Here is a 26,619-nt window from a genome sequence, read left to right as displayed (position 1 = left end):
ATTTATTTATTTTGAGAGAGAGAGAGAGAAAGAGAGAGAGAAACAGTGCAAGCAGGGGAGGGACAGAGAGAGAGGGAGAGAGAGAGAAAAAATCCCAAGCAGCCTCCCCACTGCCTGTGCAGAAGACAGAAGCAGAGTTCAAATTCAGAACCCCGTGAGATGATGACCTGAGCCAAAAGCAAGCGTTGGATGCCTAACCAACTGAGCCATCCAGGCACCCCAAAAGACATTCTTAAAAAAATTCTCCTACACCCATTTCATTGTCTCTTCAAATTTATAGCTGTTATTTCAAACCTGTATTATAGAGGAATCCACTTCAGTGACCCTGTGGCCTAATCTAAACACACTGAATGAATTAGGCTACTTCTTTCAGGTAAGTCCCTTATATTTCATTCTTTGTTTTAACAAAAGTCACAATACACCCCCTCCCATCACCATTTTAATAGCCTCAATTAGGTACTTAGTGCGAAAGATGAAAATAAATATCTAAGATGAATTCTTTTCAGATTGCTCTTCCGCCCTTTTCTGGAATGAGGGAAGAAAACGTAAGCTACCCTTAGGGCATTAGGGGTTAAAGGGCAAGACAAGAGTTTGGAAATGTCCTATTGTCAAAGACTATGATGATAGCCTGAGTAGATTTCTAGAACCTGAAACTAGCTTGCTTCTCCGTCCTCTGGAAGGCTTCATGCTAGAGATCATGATGTCACTAATAGGATGAGGTGTGTTTATGAAATCATTGCTGGAAAAACACGAGGGTTAAAAAGTAGGGAAACAGAAGCATGTCAGCTATAGTCTCATGATGATGACCCAGGCTTATTTTACTAGCAAAGGTTCAATGACAAATTCTGTGGATATGGAAATAACAGAACAACTCATTATGTGTCATTCATGAACGAAACAGAGCATGGGACTAATACATAGACTGTAAACCGTGTAGTGTTTGACATCGCTTTTGAGTTTAACTATATGGTCAGTATTATAATAATTTTGGCTCTGTGTATGATGGTATAGGATGGTACATGTTCTCAGGAACTGAAATGCTGTGAGTGATGTGGTTGGCTTTTCAAACAGGTTTCTCCAAACACCCCAGAGGAGACAAACCAAATGAATTGGGACAGACAAGTTTCTCCTTTGTGGAGGGACTTCCTGGGTTTAAGTCTGCAGTTGAAAAGAGGTGCAGGAAGGAGTCAGAATGCCCTGTCCTTGTTTTCTGGAGAGCTGCAAGCATACTGCTTTTATATTTTAATTTTCCAGGTTGAAGCCTGCCATAATTCACCTAGTTTAAGTAGGTTGCAAGCCAAACATAAATTGCATCCCATTCTTTTTCTTGTCTTACTGCAAACTCTGGTTTCGGTGGTAGGAAAGGAAGAGAGACATCTCCAGTAGATGTCCAGGAGTCTGCTTTAGGAGATCAGTTATAAGAAGGTCGGTGGATGGCTTTAATTTGGGACAAGGGAGGGTCTTGGAGAACAGCAGGGGCTCACATTTAGTCAGCATCTAGGGCCTCAAGAGATCCGTTTTCTGTGTAACTTACCCTTGATTTTGTTATTGTTATTATTATTTTGTAAACTGGATTCCCTTAATTAATTAATCAATTAACGTCTTTAACTTCTGGTAATTTTGTTGCATCACTGCCATATTGGGTATGGAATTTCTAAAAACAAAAATAAGACCCCCCAAGAAAGGTGTGCCACAGATGAAAACCCTGTCTGAACTGCACTTGGATGTCTGCAGTAAATTTACTCCAGCAGAGGCCACCGAATCAACTCTCTGTACGACTTAGGCAGCCGTTCGCATAAAATCCGGGGCTCCAGCTCTTCGGTGTCTGCAGGTCTGTGACTGACTTCCCAACAGCTGGCGGAGCAGGCAGCGCGCGGGGCGGAGTCGGGGCGCGGGAGCGCGCCCAGGTCCGCGCCCCCTTCCCGCGGCCCGGCGCGCCCGGGGAGTGAGTCTTTGTACATTCAGGGCTTCTGCTGGGCAGGGCCAGCTGCTAATCCTCCAGGCGGCCACCGGCGCGGGGGGGGGGGGGGGCGCATGGGGCATATAGGTGGCGTCCGCTGCTGAGAAACACCTAGCGCAGGTAAAAGGGTGGCGGCGAGAGGGAGTTCCCACCTGTTGCGCTCTTAAAGAAATGAAGACTTAAGAAAATCCCAAGGAGGAGCCGATCGGTGTCTTTCGGACGCGCCTGGAGCCCCACCCTGGGCCAGAGGAAAAGCCCCTTGGGTGCGAGGCAGGCGCTTCACCCAAAGCCAGAAAGGAAAGCGCCTCTCCCCGCGCGCCACCTCCTCCTGTGCCTCGCACTCCTCCTGCGCGGCGGGCCCTGCCTGACTCTCGCCGCGGCCTTTGGCCCCGCCGAGCCCGCTCGCCCCGGCCTCCCGGTGCAGCGCGGGTGACCTGTCCCCGAGTACTCCCATGGCGTCAGACCGCCCCACTCGCTCCCGGAGCGGAGCCCTCTGCCGGCAACTGCTGCTGACCCTCACGGTGAGTGGCCGCTCGGCTGCCGGCTCCCGCGAGGGGGCTCCTCCCGATGGGGGAGCGCTGGAAGCAGCGGTGCTTGGGGGTGGCGGGCAAAGCGGGGGTTAATGGGGCGCCGGCTGGTTGAACAAATGGAGCTGTTGGAATAGGGGAAGGTTGCCAGAAAGAGGCTGGCGACCTGGGCGCCGCGATCCCCAAGGGGAGGAGTAGTGTTGGCGGTAGATGTACTCAGCGCAGGCAGAGAGAGACGCAGGCGTGAGCTGCAAACGCCTTTCCAAAACCGTGGCCTCTGGGTACGAGCGGGGAGCGCTGCTCCTCCCGGTCTCTGCAATTCCCCGGGAAGGTACAGTCCACTTCTGCCCCGGTGCCCGGTTCCGGCCACGGCTGGGGCGAGCGCTGGGCGGACCGGACGGAAAGTGCGCGCCCCTTGGGTCACAGAGTGCGCTCCTTTGCGGGGGTTGCTCTGAGTCTCTTTGAGCGTGTGTGTGTTGGGGAGCGGGTAGGGGGAATCGGGAGAGAGAGTAGGGGAGTGGTCTCGACCCTCTGCACCCGGAAACGGTAGATGGGCGGGCCTTAGGAGACCCTTTGTATTAGTTCCCATTGCGTGTCTCCGAGTGCGGTTGCCAGCCCCTTAGTCTTTAGGGAAATATTCGTCCGGATCTCTTTCCCCAGAGGCATCTGGATTCCTCTGCTCCTGTGTTCTCTCGCTCTAACTTCTTTCCCACTTTAAAGAACTGTAGCAACGACCCCACCCACCTAACCCTGGGAGCGAAAGGGGGTGGCCTTATTTGGGGAGGGGCAGTACCCCTCCCAGGCAGAAAAGACTGGGATCACACGCCGGCGGGAGGGGGGGGGGCGAGGGGGTTGGGTGGCAGATGCTTCAGGAATTTGGTGCGAGTGGACAGCCTCTGGGAGAGTTTGGGATCAGAGGTTTCCCAGATTGGGTTCCTAAATCCTCTACGAGGAGAAAAATTAAATAGACCAGGTGCCAAAGAGTACTCAACTCGGTAGTGTCGTTTCACGTTGAGCCCCAGGCATTGGATCTCAAGTCCTCTGAAGGACAAGGGGACAAACCTGGAGAACAGACACCAGGAAGATTTATTCTGGGAGTGCTGGAACTGGGGGGCTGAAGTTTTAGGATAATTTCGCTTCTCAGTCGCTCTTAGCTTGCAGTGAATTCCTTAAAATTTTAGGTCGTGAAATTGTAGTTGTACTATCATTACAATGTCTTTCCCTAGGAATTCTATGGACTTTAAAACCCTTAATTAAATTCCTAGGGCACAGTAGTATCATAGAAAGGGCCAGGTGCACAGCAGTTAATATTTTACTGTTGAGAAAACCAAGAATGGAATAAATAACGGTTGCAAAATATATAGTTGATGACAAAGAAATACTTTCGGTTAGATCCCTAATAAAGTTGCCACTTTTTAAACCACTGGCCATTTTCTTTGAAGGAAAAAGGGTGATTAAGCATGGATGATAATAGGCCTGGGCAATAAATAGCATTGCTTTACATATGCTTACACGCAAGACTTTCTCTGTGTGATCTCAGATCCTTTCTAGAAGAACGTCGATAAACTGAATAAATTAAAGGTGAATAATCCTCATTCCTTGACTTTTCTTAGTTTCAAAGCTGGATAAGCCGGAAGTGGGGTAGATAGGAAAAAAAGTGCTGGCTCTGACGCACCCCTCATCCTGCTGCATTCTAGCTGGAAGGCGTCATCTGATGCTCATATGCATGTGTCTGTACAAAGTCCTGCCTGCTTCAGATGGTTCTTGTGGTGGTGAGCCTCAAGTGTGATAGATGTGCAAAGAGCATCTGAGTAGAAGATATTATTAAATAAGAAGGAGTAATTCCTCTTCACTGGGGGAACACCCTTTACATTTCCTCCTGTTCTTGTACCCAACTAATCCTTCACCATTCTAAACATCAGCTTCTCTCCACTTCCTAATATTGCCTCACCTTGCACACGTCTTAATCACTCGAACTCTGGTTTCTACCTAAACACCTAACGAGGCTGCTTTATCTCTGAGGTCATAAGGGATCCCCACTGCTAAATATAAACCATTCCTTATACAATTCCACCTTGATTGTGTCTTTATTGAAATTCACTCCTTTTTTCTTTTGACCTTCCTGACCACTCATAATCATGCTCCTTATTACAGGTCCTGTCTGTGAAATACACAGGTGTCTACTTGTACTAAATTTATTTTGTTAGTTGGGATGTCTTCATTGAACAGTAAGTCTTTATATCTCCCCAGTATGATGTATGACACAGCATTTATTATCTTCTCAGACAATGTTGCTTTTCTTCTCGTGTCATGTATTTCAGTGAATGACACTGCTATACACCTTATTGCTCAGGTAGGAAGTCTGGAAGCTGTTTTTCCTTCTTCGCTGTTCCCCTGCCCAAATCCATCATTAACTCCCGTTAAGTCTATCTTCAGAAATATCTTATGGATATCTCTGCTTCTCTCCAACACTCCTGCTATTACTTTTTGCTATTATAAATAATGTCACAGTGAATAAACTTGTCTGCATATGTCATTTCATGTATTGGCAGGTATGTGCATAGAATAGATTACCAGAAATGGGATGGCCAGACAAAAGTATAGATGACTGTATTCTTTTGGTATATATTACCAGCTTCTTCTCACCCCCATAAAGGTTGTATAGTCACTAGACAGAAAGAAATTTTATGATGGATAGCATATCCCACCATTGAGGATATATATATAGATATATATATAGATATATATATATATAATATATATATAGAATTGTACATGTGTATATATGTATATATGTACAATACTATAGTATTATAGTATAGTACTATAGTATGTACAGTATGCTATATTATATATTATATAGCATGTCATACTATACTCTGTTATATTATACTATGTATATATAGTATGAGACTACTTGATCAGGCAGTCATTTGGCAAAAGGTAAAGTTGAACCCATACCTCATGGAGAACACCACAGAAAAGTCCAAACAGATGAAAGATTTAAATGTACCATATGATACAATACAGATATTAGAAGAAAACATCGTGAATTCCTATTTAAATTTGGGGTTAAGGGGGCGCCTGGGTGGCTCAGTCGGTTGAGCGTCCGACTTCAGCTCAGGTCATGATCTCGCAGTCTGTGAGTTCGAGCCCTATGTAGGGCTCTGGGCTGATGGCTCAGAGCCTGGAGCCTGCTTCCGATTCTGTGTCTCCCTCTCTCTCTGCCCCAACCCTGTTCATGCTCTGTCTCTCTCTGTCTCAAAAATAAATAAATGTTAAAAAATTAAAAAAAATAATAAATTTGGGGTTAAGAAGACTTTCTATGTTTCACATGGCTTAAATTTCAAAAGCCATTTATTAATATTGAGAAAACCAATTATATTCAATTATAATCATTAACATAAATATATTATAAATGTTATAAATAATATAAATCAATTATATTAAGACACACATACATAAACACTTGTCCGTGGCAAAAAAACTGAACCAAACAAAAACATCATAAGCAAAGTCAAAGGTAACTCATAAATTGTAAAAAAAATTTTTGCAGATCATATTTTAAAAGACTAATCTACTAATATATAAAGATCTCTTATAAATCAAGTAGTCCAACATGAACATGGACATGAAAAACTCCCATAAAGTAATAAAAATGGCCCATAAAAATATTTCACCCTCGCTCATAATAAGAAAAGATGAATTTAAATTTCATTGACATGGCAATCCCATTTGGCAAGCATCCAAAAGTTTGACAGTACAGGGTAGGCAAGAATGTGGAGAAATAAGAACTCTCATAAATTATTGGTGAGTGTAACAAAGTTACAACATTTATGGACTGTATAGAGTTACAAAAAACACGAATAGAAACTTTTACTTTTTCCTTTCCGATTTGTATGCATCTAATATGTTTCTGTCTATTCATATGCAATATTGCGGTTTTAATTATTGAAACTTCATAGAATTTTAAATATCTGCTAGGGCTAATATCCTTTCATTGCTTTTCTTTTTCATAATTTTCCTGTCTTTTCTTAATTATTTATTTTTACTTAAGACTTTTTTTTTTTTAATTTTTTAACATTTATTTATTTTTGAGACAGGGAGAGACAGAGTATGAACAGGGGAGGGTCAGAGAGAGGGAGACACAGAATCTGAAACAGGCTCCAGGCTCTGAACTGTCAGCACAGAGCCTGACGCGGGGCTCAAACTCACGGACTGCGAGATCATGACCCGAGCCAAAGTCGACCGCTAAACCGACTGAGCCACTCAGGCGCCCCTTTACTTAAGACTTTTTAAATCAGCTTGTCTAGTTCCAGAAAAAAAGAAAATACTGTTAAGGTTTATATTGGGATCATGAAATTTATAATTTAACTTAGTGAAAATTGATATATTTATGTTGATTTTTTTCTATCTAAAATACTTTCTTTTTGTGTGAGTCTACTTTTGTGTCTTTCAGAAATGTTTTCAGATTTTTCTCAAATAGACTTTATATCTTTCTTGTTAAGTTTACACCTTGGCATTCTAACTTTTTATTGCTTTTGAAAATAATTTCTTGGGGCGCCTGGGTGGCTCAGTCGGTTGAGCATCCGACTTCAGCTCAGGTCACAATCTCGAAGTTTGTGGGTTCGAGCCCCGCGTCGGGTTATGTGCTGACAGCTCAGGGCCTGGAGCCTGCCTCAGATTCTGTGTCTCCTCTCTGTGTTCCTCCCCTGCTCATGCTCTTTCTTTCTCTCAAAAATAAATAAAGATTAAAAAAATTTTTTTTTTTTAAATGTATCCATCATTTTTAGTTTGGGCATGGTGGGTTGTTTTTTTGTTTTTTTTTTCTCCTTCCTGAATGACCTAGCTGCCATTATTGGAAATGAAAATCATTTCCCTGATCCATTCTCCACACTGCTCAGACTCACCTTATTCCAATAGGAAGCTGCTTATGTAATTTATCTGCTTAAAACAAACATTTGGTTTCTTATTATCTTTAGGAAAAAAAGATCTACATATGTTGTTAACACTGTTCAGAATCTATCCCAAACCTACTTCTGTGAATCCAGTTTAAACTTTGCCCCTCTTGTAGCATCAGCCTTTCAAGATTTTGTTTTCAGATCTGTGTCATCTCTGGGTTTCACATATGCTTGTTTCTGTGCTTGGGACATATAAGCTCTGCCTCCTCTTGACATGGCTCACGTACAGCCACTCTTTAGGTGACCTCGCCTGGCTTTCACACAAGGCCATCGTATAGCAACTGTACCTCCCTAGCAGAGCATTTATCCTCCTTTATTGAAATTATGACTGTGTCTTACCCTTGAACTGAATGTTTCACGAGGATCATGTTTACTGCTCTGTGTCTGGTACATAGAAGACATTAGGTAAATATTGGTTAAATGCATGAATGAATGGATGAATACTGTTCCCTAGAGTATTGTCTTAATCTAGCCGTATCTCATCTTCTCTGCTGTTCTTACTTTAGTCCAAGTCACCATCCTCCCTCTCTTGGATTTCTACTGGAACCTCCCAACTGGTGTCCTTGTTTCCACTCTTGCTGCTCTACAGTCTGTTCTCACAGGGCCACCGGAATGAGTCTATGTAAATGCTCGCCACCTGATGCTACTCCACAACTGCTTCTTCTTCTTTTTTTTATTTTCTAAAATATTTGTTAGCTTTTGAGAGATTGAGAGAATGTGAGCCCCGGAAAGGCAGAGAGAGAGGGAGACACAGAATCTGAAGCAGGCTTGAGGGTCTGAGCTGTCAGTACAGAGCCCGATGCTGGGCTCGAACTCACGAACCGTGTGATCATGACCTGAGCCGAAGTCAGACACTTAACCAACTGAGCCACCCAGGCGCCCCTCCCCACAGTTTCTAAACCTATGGGTGCTTCTCTTTGCACTCAGAATAAAGTCGAGAAGTTTTAGACTTCTACTTTGAGACTCTATGTGATCTACCCATGATTGTCTCTTCAATGCCTATGGTATCACTCTTCCCTCACTGTGCTATATTACCATGAGCACCATTTTGTTCCTCTTGTACACCAGGCAAAATCCTTTCCCAGGGTTTTGTTCTGTTTTTTTCTCCACCTGGAAGACTCTTCCCCAGTTGATGAACTGGTTTGCTTCCTCATTTCGTTCAGGCTTCTGGTCTTCCCTTTGTCACCTTTTCCCTCTGCTTTATTTTTCTCACAACATTTATCTCTTGGCATTATGCGACCTTTTTGCATTGTGACTTTGGCATTATATGACCTTTGTGTATTTATTTTTTTGTCTCTCATTATAAGATAATCTCCATGGGATCAAAGACTTTGCATTGTTCCTTGCTGAACACTGCCTAACACCTAGTAAGCAACCTGTAAAAATTGGTTGAAAGAATAAGTAGAAGCATGCTTTCAACCACCCTGAGCTGGACTCTTCACTTTCTCATTCCACTCCTGTTCTCTCTAGAGGATGTGGCCACTGAACATTCTTCTCATCTTTTAATTTCCAATCCATCCCTAATTTCCAAATGAAATGTAATCCTAGCCTTGCCTAATCCTCCCTATATAATTTGAGTTGGATAATTAAATCTGTCTTGGCATATGTAGTGGAAATAAAAATGTATATTAGAAATAAACATTTGAATCCAGATTTTGATTATTTTCATTTATGTTTATAGCCTTTGTAAGTACAGTGTCAGTGCTCGTCAGCAGTCTTGATTTTGTCAAAAGCTTTGCAAAATTGTAGAAAAAATTGTGAATCTTTCAGAAGTGTGTGTTATAAAGTTTTAGAACAGAATTAAATTTCAGTGGGTTCAAATATATATTGTATTGGAAATGGTTACCATAAATCACTAACTCATTTCAAAAATCTTAAGTGATATATTTTGTAAAATGACCTTATTGGTCATTTATGAGAAGATGTGCCTTCAACATAAATACGTATTTCAAAGTTATGTGCTTGTTTGTGTGAGGTTATAGATAAATCATCTCCACGTTGCTCCATGAAAATGAGTTGATGCTTCTCTTTAAAGCATTGGGTTTTCAGGGGCTCCTGGGTGGCTCAGTCAGCTAAGTGTCCGACTTTGGCCCAGGTCATGATCTCGCAGTTCATGGATTCAAGCCCCGCTTTGGACTCTGTGCTGACAGCTCGGAACCTGGAGCCTGCTTTTGGTTCTGTGTCTCCCTCTCTCTCTGCCCCTCCCCTACTCGCACTCTGTTTGTCTCTCTCTCTCTCAAAAATAAATAAACATTAAAAAATTTTTAAAGCATTGGGTTTTTGTTTAGGGTATTATTGATTTGATATCGTAGCTCATGTGCAATTGACAATTAACTGAAATACTTTGCTGGCTCTGTAATTTTTTTTTTCTCTCTTTCCTAATCACATACCTGTGCTGCCTTCCTAAGTTTTTAGTGCTGTCTCACATTGGTTGCCATTAATTCCTCGATTACTCACTAAATTAATCAGTGAAGTTACTATTAACTCCTTTTGCAGAATAGGAAAAAAAGCCCGAGAGGGTAAGGAATTATTAGACTTTATATGCTTTGTGAAGGAGGGAGCTATGACTCTTGGTCTATTGTTTTATTCTTCTTCTCCATACAATTTTGTTCTGATTTTACTGCAGTGTATGTTTTTAAATTTTATTTTGCAAGTTGTATAAACTAATTTATAATTATACCAATTTATAATTTATATAAACTATGTACACATTAAAAGGATCTTTCTTTAACGTGTAATATTGATTTGGTATTTTAGATCTTAACATTTGCCTGTGATGCCTGCAAAAAAGTCACGCTACATGTTCCCTCCAAACTAGATGCTGGAAAATTTGTTGGTAGAGGTAAGAAACTGCAAAAATGTGAATAAATCCTAATTTGGTACGATCTTGTAAAATTAGTGTAATTTTTAGAAGGGTAACTGTATTGGAATTAATGGTTAAAATGATATTTTATCATCTGTAATACATATGTACATATGGTGTCATTCCAATAAAAGAGATATTGTCCTTTCTTGACAAACATGATGATATGAGTAGATAAAAAGGTTTAGTTTGAGTAATAATTATTAATATTTATCCTAGATGAAAGGTATGGCATATGTTATAATATACTTCTGTGAAATTGAGAAATAGCATTGGAACTGTTTCTTGAGTTTAAAGGTATTGTTTTTGGATTTTAATCCTCAAATGTTTTGGCATCTTACTGATACTTATTTCCACATATTTTTTTTGTCAATTAATTTTTTTCACATAACTCAAATGTGCAAGGAAGGAACAGACCAGTGAGAACACAGAATATCATGACTCTTTAACAATAGATTCAAAGAGTTAAGAAATATTTTAATCTAATAGCTGCCGACTAATTCTCTAGATTCTGTTTAAGTTCAGTTCTCTCATGTGTTACTCTATAGCTAATTTCAGTTAATAAAGAAAAACTTTTTTGTGTGTTGGTTTACATATTCAAACATTAGAACTCACATGCCCTTATTTCAGGACAAATGTCTCTTTTTTAGAAGGATATAAAGTAGGTATTAGAAGTGATATCTGTGTTTATGCACAACTTAATTCACCATATGGTTTCATATGTACTTTTAAAAATGCAACATTTATAAGTGTCAGTATATACTTATACTTATAAAAATTTTATATACTTATAAAAATAAGTATACTTTTACTTATAAGTATAAGTAAAAATAATTTTAAGTTTTTGGCTTCCCGCCCCCAAAAGCATAGATTACTGTTAAACCTATGTATTATTTTGTTTTACCTTACAAATGATTGTTCTGTATATTTTCCACAGTTAACCTGAAGGAGTGCTTTCAATCTGCAAATCTAATTCATTCAAGCGATCCTGACTTCCAAATTTTAGAAGATGGTTCAGTCTATACGACAAATGCTATTCTTTTGTCCTCAGAGAGGAAGTTTACCATATTACTTTCCAACACTGACAACCAAGAGGAAGAGAAAATACTTGTCCTTTTACAGCATCAAACAAAGGTATACCAAACTATAAACATGCAGCATAATGAATTGGTTTCTGCAGGTGTAACATTACCAGGGAAGATGTGGAATCAGAAGCAATGTGGGATGGTTTTGCTTGATGAAAAATGAAAACCATCATACAACTTAACAGTGTTCAAGTGGCGGAAACGGGTTTTGCCATATCAGTTATTCCAGGTTATAATTACTTTTTATTTGGGACATGAAAGGAGAAATTGGGCTACTGCAGCATGAGAAGTTGAAATCAGACACAGAGAAGCCTATCTTGATCTTTCTTGTAGAGTCCATTTCCAAAACAAGTTTTAAAACTCTGTTTCTGGAGGTCTTATGTATCTTAGCATAATTTGTAGTCTTAAAAAGTAGATGACTGTGTTAGGTTGAGGTTCAGACCTCATACGAACTTATTGTATTATGACACCAAAGATCCAAATGACTTCTGTTCAGCCACTGGCCATTATTCACTGCAGCGGTTTGAGAGTTATCACCACTGTTCTCTCCTCCTTCTGACACAGATCTCTCTGTTGGTCCCTGGCTCTTCCTAGTTGCCGGTGAGTGGAAGGTACATATGCTAGATTTAGGAGATCACTCACTTCATTCATTTTCCTTGCATCTCTCTCCTCCCATCGTTTTGCATGGCAATATGGCAATGGTAACGTAGTCAATTTTATTTTTGTCTTTGTAATTTTGTTTCTGGGCTTCCAGTTCCATCTCTCTTTCTTCCATATTCTCACCAAGTTATTTCCTCAAGAGGATTGATGTGATAACAGTTAGGACCATGATTTCTTTGTTATCTTTTGGCTGTGTTGACATTTAGTTTGGTTTTGAAGCACTACCATGGCCTTACACCTTCCCAGCTCCCCATGAAAGGAGATGTGTCACAGTTCCAATGTTTGAGAGTATATTATTCATTGGCTTTATTATTTTTTTCCTGTCTTCTAAATGTAGGTACTGAAGAAGAGGCATTCTAGAGAGAAAGTTCTAAGACGTGCCAAGAGAAGATGGGCTCCTATTCCTTGTTCAATGCAAGAGAATTCTTTGGGTCCTTTCCCACTTTTTCTTCAACAGGTACAATTTACTTTCCTTTCACTGTGAAAGTCTATGGCTTCCATTTTTTTTTAATTTGGCTAATGAGTATGCAGTTATTTCAAAAACAGTTGCATATGAATATATGAGTGAATGAGGATGTGTATTGTATGTTTCAATATATGGGTATAAATATATATCTTTACACCGTCATGCATTTTTTTGCAGTTTTAGTCATGCATAGCCTTTTTATGAAATTGTGAAACTCATCTAGCACTCTCAAACACATGGTTCCTTAATGAATTTTCATGTTAGTAAGGGTATCACAGAGTGTAGTCTAGAAACCCCAAAACATCTTCCATTAAAGAAGATAAAATTACTGACAAGAAGACAAATGCCACGAAGGGGAAAAGACACATACATCCTCCTTGTTAATTGTTTATCCCCAAGTCCACTACTTAGATCAGACTATATCCACGTTTTCTGTCTCTTTATAACTTTTTATATCCCACCAACAAATTTAATGCAGCTGAAAGAAGAACATATTAAAGTCGAGAAAGAAATAATTTAAAAATAATTATGTTAGTCATCCTGATATACAGTCAAGATCTTACTAAGAGTATCAAAACAACTTGGGAAAAAATTTGCTTTTTGGATCAAGTACCAGAATATCATACATGCCAGGATATTACATCACTTCTCTTCTCACCCATTCCTGCCACTCTTTCTCTTCAGCTCCTATAATAAAAAAGATGTTGACAAATAATGAAAACTAATTAAGGAAAGCATTTTCCGTGTTTTTGCCCTGCTCACAGTAACTTTAAACCTAGAGTCTCAAATCCTGTGTTGCATATAATAACAATTCACGCTTAAAAAATTGACAAAAGGGTAATTTTTCATGCTCAGAATACTTTGTTTTCTCAGACAGTTACAGTCTTAAATGTTTGGTCCACATAGGTACCATTTAGCCTTTAAAGTAGTCCTCAGGTATTCTGGAAATCTAAGATACTACTATATTTTTCTTCTCATGCCTTGCTCTTGTAATTTCTGTTATTAGGTTTCCTTATTCTATTACCTGTTTTTTTATTTGTACATGATAATGAATTAAAGAGGGTAATTACTTATTGCAATAAAAATGGCAACATGATTGCATGAATGTATAGATGAAAGTTTTGCTGAAATAAAAATTTGTCTCTTATATATATAATATCTACTTTCTAGATTCAATCTGACACCGCACAAAACTACACTATATTCTATTCCATCAGAGGACCTGGGGTAGACCGAGAACCTATAAATTTATTTTATGTAGAGAGAGATACTGGAAACCTGTTTTGTACTCGTCCTGTGGATCGGGAGCAGTATGAATCTTTTGAGGTAAAGTCTGAAGATTACATATTGTATTAGTAATTATTAAGCTTGGCTGCTTTATCTCTCATTCTCAATTCATTTACCCTCTTCTGTTCTCTGAGTTTGTCATCTAGGCTCTGGCGACATCCAATAGCAGAGACTTGAAACAAAAAAAAATTTATAGAATAAAGAGCATTAGATTCTTAGATTGGGTCTTGGCATGATAGTTTTACTTTTCTTCTTCTTTTTTTTTTTTCAAAAGAAAAAGGGAATACCACTCTGAAAAACAGTGATTCAGTTGGCATAAAAGGTCTGTGAACCTCTTTAGGGTACAGAGAGATATCATGGGAGGTCAGTGAACTTTGCAAGTTAGACGTCAGTATTTTTGCAACGAGAGAAGGTTAACTTGTGGTGAATAGGTGAGGAGTGTGGACAGTGCTTAATCAAGATTATCCAGTCTTTCATCATCTGGTTAACTTCCCATGGTGGCATGAGCATTAATATGGGAGAATTTAACCTAATGTTGTATTGATTTACCAACAGGACCTGGTCATTTTGCTTAACTCAGTTTTAATTATTTTACGTCTACTTTGGAGGAATTACTTATTCATCAGTAGACCAAATTAAGTGAATAGACTTGCAAACTTAGAATTAAATATTTATGTTTAGAATTGCTACAACATGGCCTCCTAAGTATCTGTGATGTTCTGCTTTTTCTGAAAGCTGTTATGAGAAAACTTGGAATTAGAATTCATATTATAAAAGTAAAAGAAATAAATTGTATTCCACACACAATGTATAGCCATGCATTTGCTTTATTTCTGACTTTCCTTTTTTAAATTTAAAAATTTGTAACTTAAAAATCTAAATATAACTACCAAATATAACTAAAATCCTAATTAGTAGAATATAAGATAATATTCTAGTTAACAGCACCTGGGGAATTTGGAGTCCTAAGAAACCAAAGTTAATGAAGATCCAGAAAGTTATAATTAAAATCCGTGCACCTAAAACTTTCAAACAAAACAAAATAATAGAGAAATGGAAAGATATTCTAGGCTCGTAGGTCGGAAGAACAAACATTATTAAAATATCTATACTGTGCAAAGCAATCTATAGATTTAATGCAATCCGTATCAAAATACCAACAGCATTTTTCACAGAGCTAGAACAAACAATATTAAAATTTGTATAGAACCACAAAAGACCCTGAATAGCCAAAGCAGTCTTAAAAAAGAAAAACAAAGCTGGAGGCATGACAGTTTCAAACTCCAAGTTGTATTACAAAGCTGTACTAATCAAAACAGTATGGTACTGGCATTAAAAAAAAAAAAAAAAAAAAAAAGACACATAGATCAATGTAACAGGGCAGAAAACCCAGAAATAGACCCACAATTTTATGGTCAGTTAATCTTTGACAAAGAAAGAATGAATATCCAAGGGAAAAAGACAGTCTTCTCAACAAATGGTGTTGGGAAAACTGGACAGCAACACGCAAAAGAATGAAACTGAACCACTTTCTTATACCATACACAAAAATAAATTCAAAATGGATTAAAGACTGAAATGTGAGATCTGAAACCATAATAATCCTAGAAGGGAGCACAGGCAGTAATTTCTCTTATATCAGCCATAGCAACTTTTTTCTAGATATGTCTCCTGACGCAAGGGAAATAAAGCAAAAATAAACTATTGGAACCACATCAAAATAAAAAGCTTCTGCACAGCAAAGGAAATAATCCACAAAACTAAAAGGCAACCTACCGAATGGGGGAAGATATTTTCAAATGACATATCTGATAAAGGGTTAGTATCCAAAATGTATAAAGAACTTATAAAACAACACCCAAAATACAAATAACTCCATTAAAAAAATGGGCAGAAAACATGAACAGACATTTCTCCAAAGAAGACATCCAGATGGCCAACAGACACATGAAAGGATGCTCAACATCGCTCATCAGCAGGGAAATGCATATCAAAACCACAATGATATATCACCTCACACCTGGCAGAATAGCTAAAATCAAAACCCGAGAAAAAGCAAGTGTTGGCAAAGATGTGGAGAAAGGGGAATCCTCTGGCACTGTTGATGGGAATGCAAACTTGTGTGGCCACTGTTGGGGGGTTCCTCAAAAAGTTAAAAATAAAACTACCACACAATCCAGTGATTGTATTACTTGGCATTTACCCCCCAAATACAAAAGCACTAATTTAAAGGTATACAAGCACCCCTATGTTTATGGCAGCATTATTTACAATGCCCAAATTTGTGGAAGCAGCCCAAGTAGCCACTGAATGGATAAAGAAGAGTGATATATACAATGGGATATTATTCAGCCATAAAAAAGAATGAAATCTTGCCATTTGCAATGACAAGGACGGAGCTAGCAAGTACTATGCTAAGCAAAGTAAGTCAGTCAGAGAAAGAGAAAGACAAATACCATATGATCTCATTCATCTGTGGAATTTAATAAACAAAACAAAAGCACAAAGGAAAAAAAAGAGAGATAGTCCAAGAAACAGACTGGTAACTGTAGAGAACAAACTGCTAGTTACCAGAGCGAGGGAGGAGCGGGGAGATGGGTGAAATAGGGATTGGTGATTAAAGAATACATTTATCACGATGAGCACTGAGTAATTTATAGAATTGCTGAATCACCATATTGTACACCTGAAACTAATATAACACTGTATGTTAACAACTGGGATTAAAATTAAAAAAAAAAAAACACTTAAAAAACAAAATAAAATAAGAAAAAGCCACAAAACAATCTTCAAGACTGTTCTGGGAAATAATGATAAAAGCCATTACACTCATGAAAAATGTGCAGCACTAGTGAAGAAACCAAAATTATCTATGTTATTATATTAGATAAACATAAAATGCTGTAGTATACCACGGGATTAACCACCTCTTATGGCAGTAAGGTCATGTCCACATCCCAAAACAATAACAAATGGCAAAATTCACACTGCAATGCCACACAGTTTCCAAACTAAAGCCAAAGCAAGTGTAAACCATATTTTAATTTTGCTTTTTTTCTTATTTTACTCCTCACAGCTGATTGCCTTTGCCACAACTCCAGATGGATATACTCCAGAACTTCCACTGCCCCTGGTAATCAGAGTTGAGGATGAAAATGATAACTACCCAATTTTTACAGAAACAACTTACATATTTACAGTTCCTGAAAACTGCAGAGTTGGTGAGTACCTACCTTAACAATATACGGTAACTTAATGTTTTAATTCATAAGTTGAGTTTCATGGTGGCCATTGGGAGGCAGCATATCTTGCTGGCAAGAACAAGGCACTTGTCACTCAGACCTCTGTGGGTGGAATTTTACTCTGCCTTTCACTAGCTGTGACCCTGGGCAAACTTCCTAATTTTGACAAACCTTAGTTTTCTTATCTGTAAAATGGGTTATTGATATGCAAGATTGTTATGGAGATTAAATGATACATTATACACCTGGAATGCCAAGCATCGTACCTGAAAAATAGAGAAGTTATTCAGTATCTTATTTTGCCTTCCTGTGTGAGATAAAAGAAATACTTTTAAGAGAATGTACTCTAAAAAGGAGTCTCTAAGTAATTGAAGTCTTAGCCTTGAAGAGATCTACTGATATTCCATAGTGATTAAATGATTGACAATATTCTGAGCATAATCATAAAGGTCATTGAAAATCATGCGTTTTCTCAATCATATTAAAATGAACCATTTCAGCTGGAAGTCAGAATGCAATCTTTGAGTCTTCTAGAAAGATCTAACCGAACCAAGAATTTTGGACACATTTTTGACCATTTGATCCATTTAAGTGGAGACTTACAAATAGAAAGAGGTTAAAGAATAATTGGAATTCTTTAGTCTAGAAATACAAAGGCAATTGGAGGGGCATTGTCAACATTTATAAATTATACATTAAATACAGTAAATGCCGATACGGTCACCAAATTCCAAAATGTTCGAATGCTGGGATATTTACAAGAAACGATACTTCATATAGAAGTCTGCAAATGTATGAATTATTACTCTGACATATAATTAAGCGGTCGAAAAGTTTTTTGAGTAGATGGAGAGGAGTGAAAAAAAGGGAAAGTTGAAAATGTAAAAGGTTTGTATACTGAAGAGGATTTTTCAACATGTAGGCTCGACCGTGGGCCAGGTATGTGCAACTGACAAAGATGAACCTGACACGATGCACACGCGTCTCAAGTACTCCATCATCGAGCAGTTGCCAGCGTCAGCCACGCTGTTTTCTATGCATCCGACGACAGGCGTGATCACCACGTCATCATCTCAGCTAGACAGAGAGGTAACATAAATACTGGCAGACAAAACCTGATTATCACATGGCCATTTAATCGTAGATCTCTGTCTAGCACCTGTAGATGTGTTTTTGAAAAAGCATGTCGTGAATCTAATTTTATAAAAGTCAGTATTTTAAGTGTGTTGATGGAGATCATTAACCTCGCAGTCTGCTAATTTTGAACTGCTAACTTGTTCTCTCTTGAAATGTATGTTTTACAAGGTCGACTGGCCTAATATAAACATAATTATAGGATAGTAGTACAAACAAGGCCAAATATGAGAAGTGAAACTTTTGAAAATGTTCGGAAATTTGTTATTTACAGATAACAATGCTTCTTTTTTTTGCCTGTGTCATCTCTTCTTCAACCATCTCATCTACGTTCTTCCCCTTATATAAATTATAAGAAAAGTTAATTTCTATCTCTTTGATCTCTAATTTACCATTTTCCATTGATTGCTTGAAATCCTTACTTGGGTGTTTCACAGGTACCTAAGATGCAATATACATATAAAATTGAACTCTTCTTTACATCTAAATATGCTCTTCTTCCAATGTTTTTGAGTTCAGGTGACATTAGTACACTTTTTTCCTGTTAATTTTTCTGTTGTCAGCTTGGATTCATGTCTTCAAAATTGTATGTGATGTCTTCTCTTGCTCCCTTGATCAAATCACTTTCCAAATCATGTTGACGTTACTTCCAAAATTATCTTCTAGTTATATTCTGTCCATTTCTGCTTCAACTATCCTAGTTTAATGAGTCATTCACTTGGTTATTCACTATTACTTCCTTCACCAAGTATTTATTCATCTGAATTCTTTTTTCTTTTTTTAGTTTATTTTTGTTTGTTTTGAGAGAGAAATAAAGAGCAGGTGGGGAAGGGGCAGAGAGAGAGAGGGAGACAGAATCCCAAGCAGGCTTCTAGCTATTAGCACAGAGCCCAACACGAGGCTTGAACTCACTAACTGTGAGATTATGACCTGAGTTGAAATCAAGAATTGGACACTTGATGTTCTGAGCCACATAGGCTCCCCTATTCATCTGAATTCTTATAGTAGTTTATCTGGCCTACATACTACATTTATAATCCTTAATCTTAAAATATAGTAAATACCTGTTTGTCAGGTATATCTTTGATTCCTGAAAACTTCGTACCAGATTCATTTCTTCTTCCTCTTTTGTTTTCTCATGGATTAGAACAGTGGCCCTTAAATTTTCTGGTCTCAGGATGAATAAATGTTATTGAGGATTCCCAAGATCTTTTGTTTAGTGGGTTATATTTATTGATACTTACTCCGTTAGTATTTAAAGCTGTCAAAAGTTTAAGATATTTATTTATGTACCCATTTAAAAAATCATAAATATATTACATGTTAACATAAATAACATTTTTATAAAAGATAATTTTCCAAAACAGTAAATAATCTGCTGGGAAGACTGACATTATAATGCATTTTTCCAAGTCTCTTTAATACCTGGCTTAGCATAAGACTGGTGGATTCTCATATCTCTTTCTGCATTTGGTTTATTATAATATGTAGCTTTAGCTAAAGTATATAAAGAAAATCCAACATGATATGAAGTTAGAAAGGAGAGGAGTATTTTAATAGTTATTTCAGATCATTATGGCTACTCTTCTTTAATACTACACCAAAACTTGACAGGTTTGGTTTCATAAATATTTCATCAGTTTTTGGGTTTTGTTTTTTTTTTTGCAGTGTGCCTTATCAATGAGTTTTGTACTTTGTTACATTAAAATCCATTTGTCTATCTTATACTGTGAGTGGATAGTTTACCTATGTATGATTTTGTAACATCATGTGTTGACCATTTGGAAAATAGTGGTTCACTGAGTTATGCAGATCCTCCTTCCATATATTGATTCATTTCATATACCATATAGGAAAAAGTCACCTTCTCACCTCCACTGATACACATTGGTCAATACAGGCTTTCTGGAATTCTCATTCTTGCTTGAAAACCCCAATTTATCATTGGTAACATAGTTGTTTTCCTTGAAGTGACAGATTCACTTTATGTATGACAAATTGTCTTCTAACACTAGTCTAAATGACTGTCGGTGTCTTTCATGTCAAAAATGGTATTTTATTTAAAAAACCCATACAATAGCTAATTCAGTTCATAAACAATCACACAGGTACTTCCCTTGAGAAGAACATCATACTATGTTATGTAGAAGAAATGCTTTATGCATATCTCCCCGTTCTTCACTAGACTATGGGTTGAAATTTAAGAAAATTTAGTAAAATTCTTCTTTTTTTTACTGCATCTACAAAGACATTCCCTAGTGAAATTGTATTTTATTAAAATTTTATTTTATTGTTTATAAATTCATTTATTTTTACTGTGAGTGCGTGACAGTGAAGAAAGCAGTATAATCTGCAGAATAAATGAATGAGTGAATTACTGCTGCAGCTCTATAAATTATACAGATTCTTCATGGAATTTGTGTGCTCAGGAAAAGCAAATTATAAACTAAATCCTCTTTGACCATCAAATCTTAAATAGATCCTTCTATAAGTCAGTTGAAAACACAGGACTAATGAAGGAGTCTGGGAGTGTTTTCACCCACGAGTGTTTTAGAGACACTTATTAATGCCAGGATTCCAGCTTTCATCTGTTGCCTTCAACCACTTAAGCGCTTTACACATCACATTTGTCTTCCATCTCAAGATATCACAAGTTAATATTTAGGTCCCAAACTTCATTTCTTCCTTTGCTTTATCAGCCAGTTGATTGTTTTCAATAAACCTCAGTTCACTACAAACAAAATATGCATTCTCTCCTGCAAGTACACTAGCATGAGTTTTTAAATGAGGCCAGTATTTTTAACTCTATCTATATGATTGATTATGAGAGAAGAGTAAATCAGGAAAATTACATGTGTAAAAAGCATAGAGATAGAGAACTTTTAGTTTTATTTTAGGCAATACAGACGAGAAAGTTCAAGAAGTGATGGAATTAAGAGGAGAGTAAACATTCTTGGTGGAAGGTTAGGCTGGTTTTTTACGTATTATTTTGTCTTATGAAAAGAGTTGAGGGGCATCTGGGTGGCTCAGTCCATTAAGCATCCGACTCCGGCTCAGGTCATGATCTCGCAGTTTGTGAGTTCAAGCCCCACGTTGGGCTCTGTGCTGACAGCGCAAAGCCTGGAGCTGGCTTCAGAAATCTGTGTGTGTGTCTCTCTCTCTCTGCCCCTCCCCTGCTCATGCTCTGTCTCTGTCTCTCAAAAAATAAATAAATGTTAAAAAAAAATTAAAAAAAAAAAAAGAGTTGAATTATGTAAGAAGGGTATTAGTATTATCATTTTATAGAAGAGAAAACTTAGTTAAAAAGACTTTTCCAGGGGCGCCTGGGTGGCTCAGTCGGTTGAGTGTCCGACTTCGGCTCAGGTTATGACCTCATGGCTCGTTCGTGAGTTCGAGCTTTGCGTCGGGCTCTGTGCTGACAGTTCAGAGCCTGGAACATGTGTCGGATTCTGTGTCTCCCTGTCTCTCTCTGCCCCTTCCCTGCTCGTGCTCTGTCTCTCAAAAATAAATAAACATGAAAAAAATGTTTTAAATGACTTTTCCAACTGCCAGAGAGATTACATTTGTTACTTTAGAGTTAGGAATAGAACCCAAGACTTCTAAAGTTCATCCAGAAGGCATTATTATTAGAGTTGCTTTTAATCCTTTCATGCTTCAGTACTTAAGATAAATGAAACCATTATGAGAAGAAACACATTTTTCTTAAACTCTAAGTGAACGTTCTTCAATCCCTGATGAATAGAAAGCCCTAAGAACCAGATTCCATTTTCCATAGAGAGAAAAAATTATAGTTCTGGATCTTTTTACAAATGTAAATATTTAAAATCTACCTTTTTTATGTGAGGATATCTCACCTAATTATTACAAGACTGGTATGAGAGTCACTGGTATGTATTTTTCAGCTTAAAAATGTACTTTGGAAAAGAGATAAAGATTTTGATTAACTACTAGGCAATTTTAAAATGTGCTATGGCTATATCTTCTCTTTCTGGTGAGTAAAACTAAAACCAGTTCTTCTATATTCTATGAGTAGCACTTTAAATTTGAGAGACTAGTGGCACCTGGTGGCTCAGTTGGTTAAGTGTCTAACTCTTCTTGATTTTGGCTCAGGTCATGATCTCACAGTTCATGAGTTTGAGCCCCACATTGGGCTCTGCACTTACAGCATGGAACCTGCTTGGGATTCTCTCTCTCTGCCCCTCTCCTGCTCACTCTTGCTGTCTCCCTCTCAAAATAAATGAATAACAACTTTAAATAAATAAAAATAAATTTAAGAAACTACTCTATTTTAATAAATTAATAGAAAAATACGGGTGTCAGGAAATTATTCTTTTGCTAGTACATGAAAACTATGAAATTTAAGTGTTCTTCTTAAATTTTTAATGCAAGAAAATTTACAGAGTGTAAATTAGGATTTCATTTATAATGTTGCTTTTGCATAATAATTAAATTCTTTCCTTTCAGCTAATTGATAAATACCAGCTGAAAATAAAAGTCCAGGATATGGATGGTCAATATTTTGGTTTGCAGACAACTTCAACTTGCATCATTAATGTTGAAGATGTAAATGACAACTTGCCAACATTCACCCGTACTTCTGTAAGTACATGATAGTAATAAAAGAAAAATGTATGACCCAGTGTTAATTGGTAAACATGCATACCTCTCTCCATGCTGCATGATTTCAAATGCAGTATCCCCAGTCACGTGACAGTAACCCGGACTCAGGATTTAAAATCATGTGACCATAGTCCTTGGAAATTAGAAGAACTGAGTTTACTTCCCACTGTGCTCTATGGGTTACAGTAACTAATTAAGCCTTTTTTTTTTGTTTTTTATTATTTTAGTATGTGACATCAGTGGAAGAAAATAGAGTTGATGTGGAAATCTTACGTGTTACCGTTGAAGATAAGGATTTAATAAATACTGCTAATTGGAGAGCCAATTATACCATTTTAAAGGGCAATGAAAATGGGAATTTTAAAATTGTAACAGATCCCAGAACCAATGAAGGAGTTCTGTATGTGGTTAAGGTAAGAATAAATTAGTAAATTAGTTATTTGTAGCTTATAATATCATAGATTAGCATACTAGGGTTTAATGAGAAGAAGAGAATTCTGGTAAATATACGAATAATGTAGATATATAGGTAAATGTAAATGTTCTCCATATCTATAATGGGATGGATATATTCAATTTGGGAAACCTTTTATAAAGGCATGATTTTTAAAATAATATATATATATATGTGTATATATATATATGTGTGTGTATATATATATGTGTGTGTATATACATGTACATATGGTCAATAGTATCCACTTTATAACCAACATCTCTTAACAGTTCAAATACTGGCACAGCTTTGATGCCCACGGGGGCCAAGTTTGGGGCCAAACTTTCCTGGCCCATTCTTTCTGTAGCTGGGTCAGGGAGACTCCACTTATTTACTGAATTTCCCAAATGGTGAGTTATTCCTGGTAAGACCCACAGGGAGAGCGTTTGTAGATCTGTTCATCTATATCTAGCATACATTACAACCTTAGCTTCTTGGTTAAGAATGGGAATCGTCAACCATTCAAAGATCCGGATACTTGTACAACCTCTTTCTAATACTATTCTGCAACATCTCAGAAGTCCTCACTGCTATTTCCAGAGCCAGTTAGCCCATAAAGCCACCTGGGCTCCATTTGTTTTGGACACAGTCCTAGTCTTCATTGTGCTGTATCTTTATCTAGAATGTGATTCTATCCTGGGTCCGTGTAGTTTCCCTTTTTGTACATTTTCACAAAGAGGATGAATCAAGTGACGAATTCTTTCTTCTTACCATGATGAAAATTAGCTGCAGTTTTGTGGGTTAATTTCTGTATTTCAAAGAGTAAAGAAATGTCCTTTGAATCTTATCTCTTTCCTCACCCAACCCCTACCCTAATCCTTGGTATTCTAAGAAAGAATCTTATCTCTGTGAAGTCTTAACACCTGACAAAATCTCTGTCTTGTAGGGAATGGCTTTACCCATTCCCATTATAACTAATATCAGGCAAGATAAAATAAAAACGTTCCAGTAAATTTGGTACTACCAGTGTTTTTTAGAAAGTACCTGGGATGGAAGAGCTAACAAAAGACAGTGTAATGTCCATGAGCTTTCCAGTTTCTTCTCTGTCCTCTCTGAAAAACATTTTAGAAAATTTGACCCATAGTTTCTACCCCAAACCAGGTACAAATAATTTTACTCATGTCAGAATGGTAGGATAAGTTGTCCCAAAAATGAATGGAGCAGAAAATAACTATTGGTTAGGTTATGGAGTTCCTAACGTCTCAAGTCTTAACCTCACATACTTTTTGCAATCATTATCAGGACTCTGATATTACTTGCAGTTGAAGAACAGTTTTTGTTTGTTTTGTTTTGCTGGTTTTGTCCACCCAAATACTGAATCAGTTGAAGGATTCTCCTCTTCCAACCACCACCTCGTTTCTGAGTCTATGTTTAATATTGTCAGGACTATTCCCGGCACGAGTTATGTATGGCACTTAGCATGGCCAAACGTTAAACGTCTTGATCTGATTTTCAACACACTTGCTTTTGTAGCCACTGAATTATGAAGAAAGACAACAGGTGAACCTACAAATTGGAGTAGTTAATGAAGCTCCGTATTCTAAAGAGGCTAGTTCACGATCAGTCATGAGCACAGCAACAGTTACCGTTAATGTAAAAAATCAGGATGAGGGCCCCGAGTGTAGCCCTGCAGTGCAAACCGTTCAAATTAGAGAAAATGCGCCACCGGGAACAAAGAGCGATGGATATAAAGCATATGACCCCGAGACGAAAAGTAGCAGTGGCATAAGGTATCTTCTTTTAGTTAACTCCAAATTTACCATGTTTTTAAAATTCATAACTTGTTTTTTAATGCCAGAATTATAATTTGGCCTATGACCCATTTTGTCATCTTAATTTATCATTATTAACAGGTATAAGAAATTAACTGATCCAAAAGGGTGGGTGACAGTAGATGAAAACTCAGGATCAATCACCACTTTCAGAAGCCTGGATAGAGAGACAGAGACCATCAGAGGTGGTGCATATAATATTACAATCCTTGCATCAGGCAAAGGTAAGAACTTTGTTTTTAATCCTGCTACATCAATTCTCACCTACTTACATCCTCAGTGTTTAAGCCAACAGTATAGATTTTTAAATCAGCTGCATATATTTTCAAAATGTATTTCTCCTCCAAAAGACATAGAGCAAGTGAGAAGTTTGCTGTAACTTATTAATTCATGTCTGCTTTCTAATAACACCCCCCGTTTTGTGTAATTATAAAATAATTTAGTTATAGAAATACTGGAAACTGTGGCTTATTGAAAGTAAACAATAATTGAACATTGAGAAAGTTACTTTGGTAACATTACCTTCAATTTATCTAGTCATCTCTTTTTAAAATATTCACTGTGGAAGGAAAATTCATTGCAGGGAGAACATACTTACTGCCCCATAGTGCATTCCTGGAAAACAGTTCTGTCTTTTTACAAGAAACTATCAACATACTTGGGGGTTAGAATTCTGATTAAGGACATTATATAAAAGTAATCATAGATACGATTAATAGTATACTATAAAATTAGAAAGACAAATTTTGTGAATCCATAAAACCATATGAAATGTAAAATGTTCTGTGAGTCCTACCAAACTGAGGGAAGTATGAGCACAGTGGTTATATATGAGACCCATTTAGTACATGTTATACGTTTGACCTTTGTGCATCCATAAACCAAATATGCCAGCTCCAGTAAACATAAGTTATTACACTTCGGCTTACAAAGTTGGAACTTAGAAGTGACTTTGAAAGATGTTTTAGGTATTTCAGTCCTCTCTAAATTAATGAGAGATGGTTCATATCCATTGGCTGAATTGGAAAGGTTGTAATTATTATTAATTTAACTTTGATTAATTGAAGATTGCCCTTTAAGGCCTCAGCTTCCTTTGTCCCGTTGTCAGGACCTGCTTTTTGGTCAAAGGCAAGTGAAAAAGAAAAATGATATGAAAATCAAATCTGTTCTTTTTACATTTTTTTTTTTTAATGTTTATTTTTGAGAGAGAGAGAGAGACAGAGCCCAACCAGGGGAGGGGTAGAGAGAGAGGGAGACACAGAATCCGAAGCAGGCTCCAGGTTCTGAGCTGTCAGCACAGAGGCTGACGTGGGGCTCAAACCCACGAACCGTGAAATCATGACCTAAGCTGAAGTCGGATGCTTAACTGACTGAGCCAGTTAGGCACCCCTATTCTTTTTACATTTTAAGTAGCACTTGGCAAATGGTTTGTTGATAGATAAGATAAAACTACTATCTGGGATTAGACATTTGGGATATAATTTTATTCTACATTCTCCTTTGTTGCAGAAGAGATTAAATAATTGAGAGATCAAATATGTGTATG

At 37.6% G+C, this 26,619-nt stretch overlaps 1 protein-coding gene across 2 annotated transcripts in view; it reads left to right on the top strand.

Annotated features, from left to right (window-relative positions):
* Positions 1 to 1,947: 1,947 nt before the first annotated feature.
* Positions 1,948 to 26,619, top strand: part of DSC2 (desmocollin 2) — a 36,377-nt gene continuing 11,705 nt past the window's right edge. Inside the window, exons 1-11 of one of the 2 annotated variants that reach the window (XM_019465481.2) lie at positions 1,948 to 2,481; positions 10,206 to 10,290; positions 11,249 to 11,445; positions 12,394 to 12,513; positions 13,693 to 13,848; positions 16,886 to 17,030; positions 17,974 to 18,140; positions 22,650 to 22,784; positions 23,033 to 23,218; positions 24,775 to 25,031; positions 25,155 to 25,297. In XM_019465481.2, coding sequence (XP_019321026.2) covers positions 2,413 to 2,481; positions 10,206 to 10,290; positions 11,249 to 11,445; positions 12,394 to 12,513; positions 13,693 to 13,848; positions 16,886 to 17,030; positions 17,974 to 18,140; positions 22,650 to 22,784; positions 23,033 to 23,218; positions 24,775 to 25,031; positions 25,155 to 25,297 — 1,660 coding nt within the window. In that variant the 5' untranslated portion in view covers positions 1,948 to 2,412. The remainder of the gene's footprint in view (positions 2,482 to 10,205; positions 10,291 to 11,248; positions 11,446 to 12,393; positions 12,514 to 13,692; positions 13,849 to 16,885; positions 17,031 to 17,973; positions 18,141 to 22,649; positions 22,785 to 23,032; positions 23,219 to 24,774; positions 25,032 to 25,154; positions 25,298 to 26,619) is intronic. The other variant, XM_019465480.2, reaches the window with a different exon arrangement.

This window comes from Panthera pardus, unplaced genomic scaffold, assembly GCF_024362965.1.
Source record: "Panthera pardus isolate Hobbes unplaced genomic scaffold, ASM2436296v1 HiC_scaffold_15, whole genome shotgun sequence".
NCBI classification, from domain to species: domain Eukaryota; kingdom Metazoa; phylum Chordata; class Mammalia; order Carnivora; family Felidae; genus Panthera; species Panthera pardus.
Note: the sequence above shows the minus strand (reverse complement) of the source record. Positions and strands in the feature narration are given on the sequence as shown.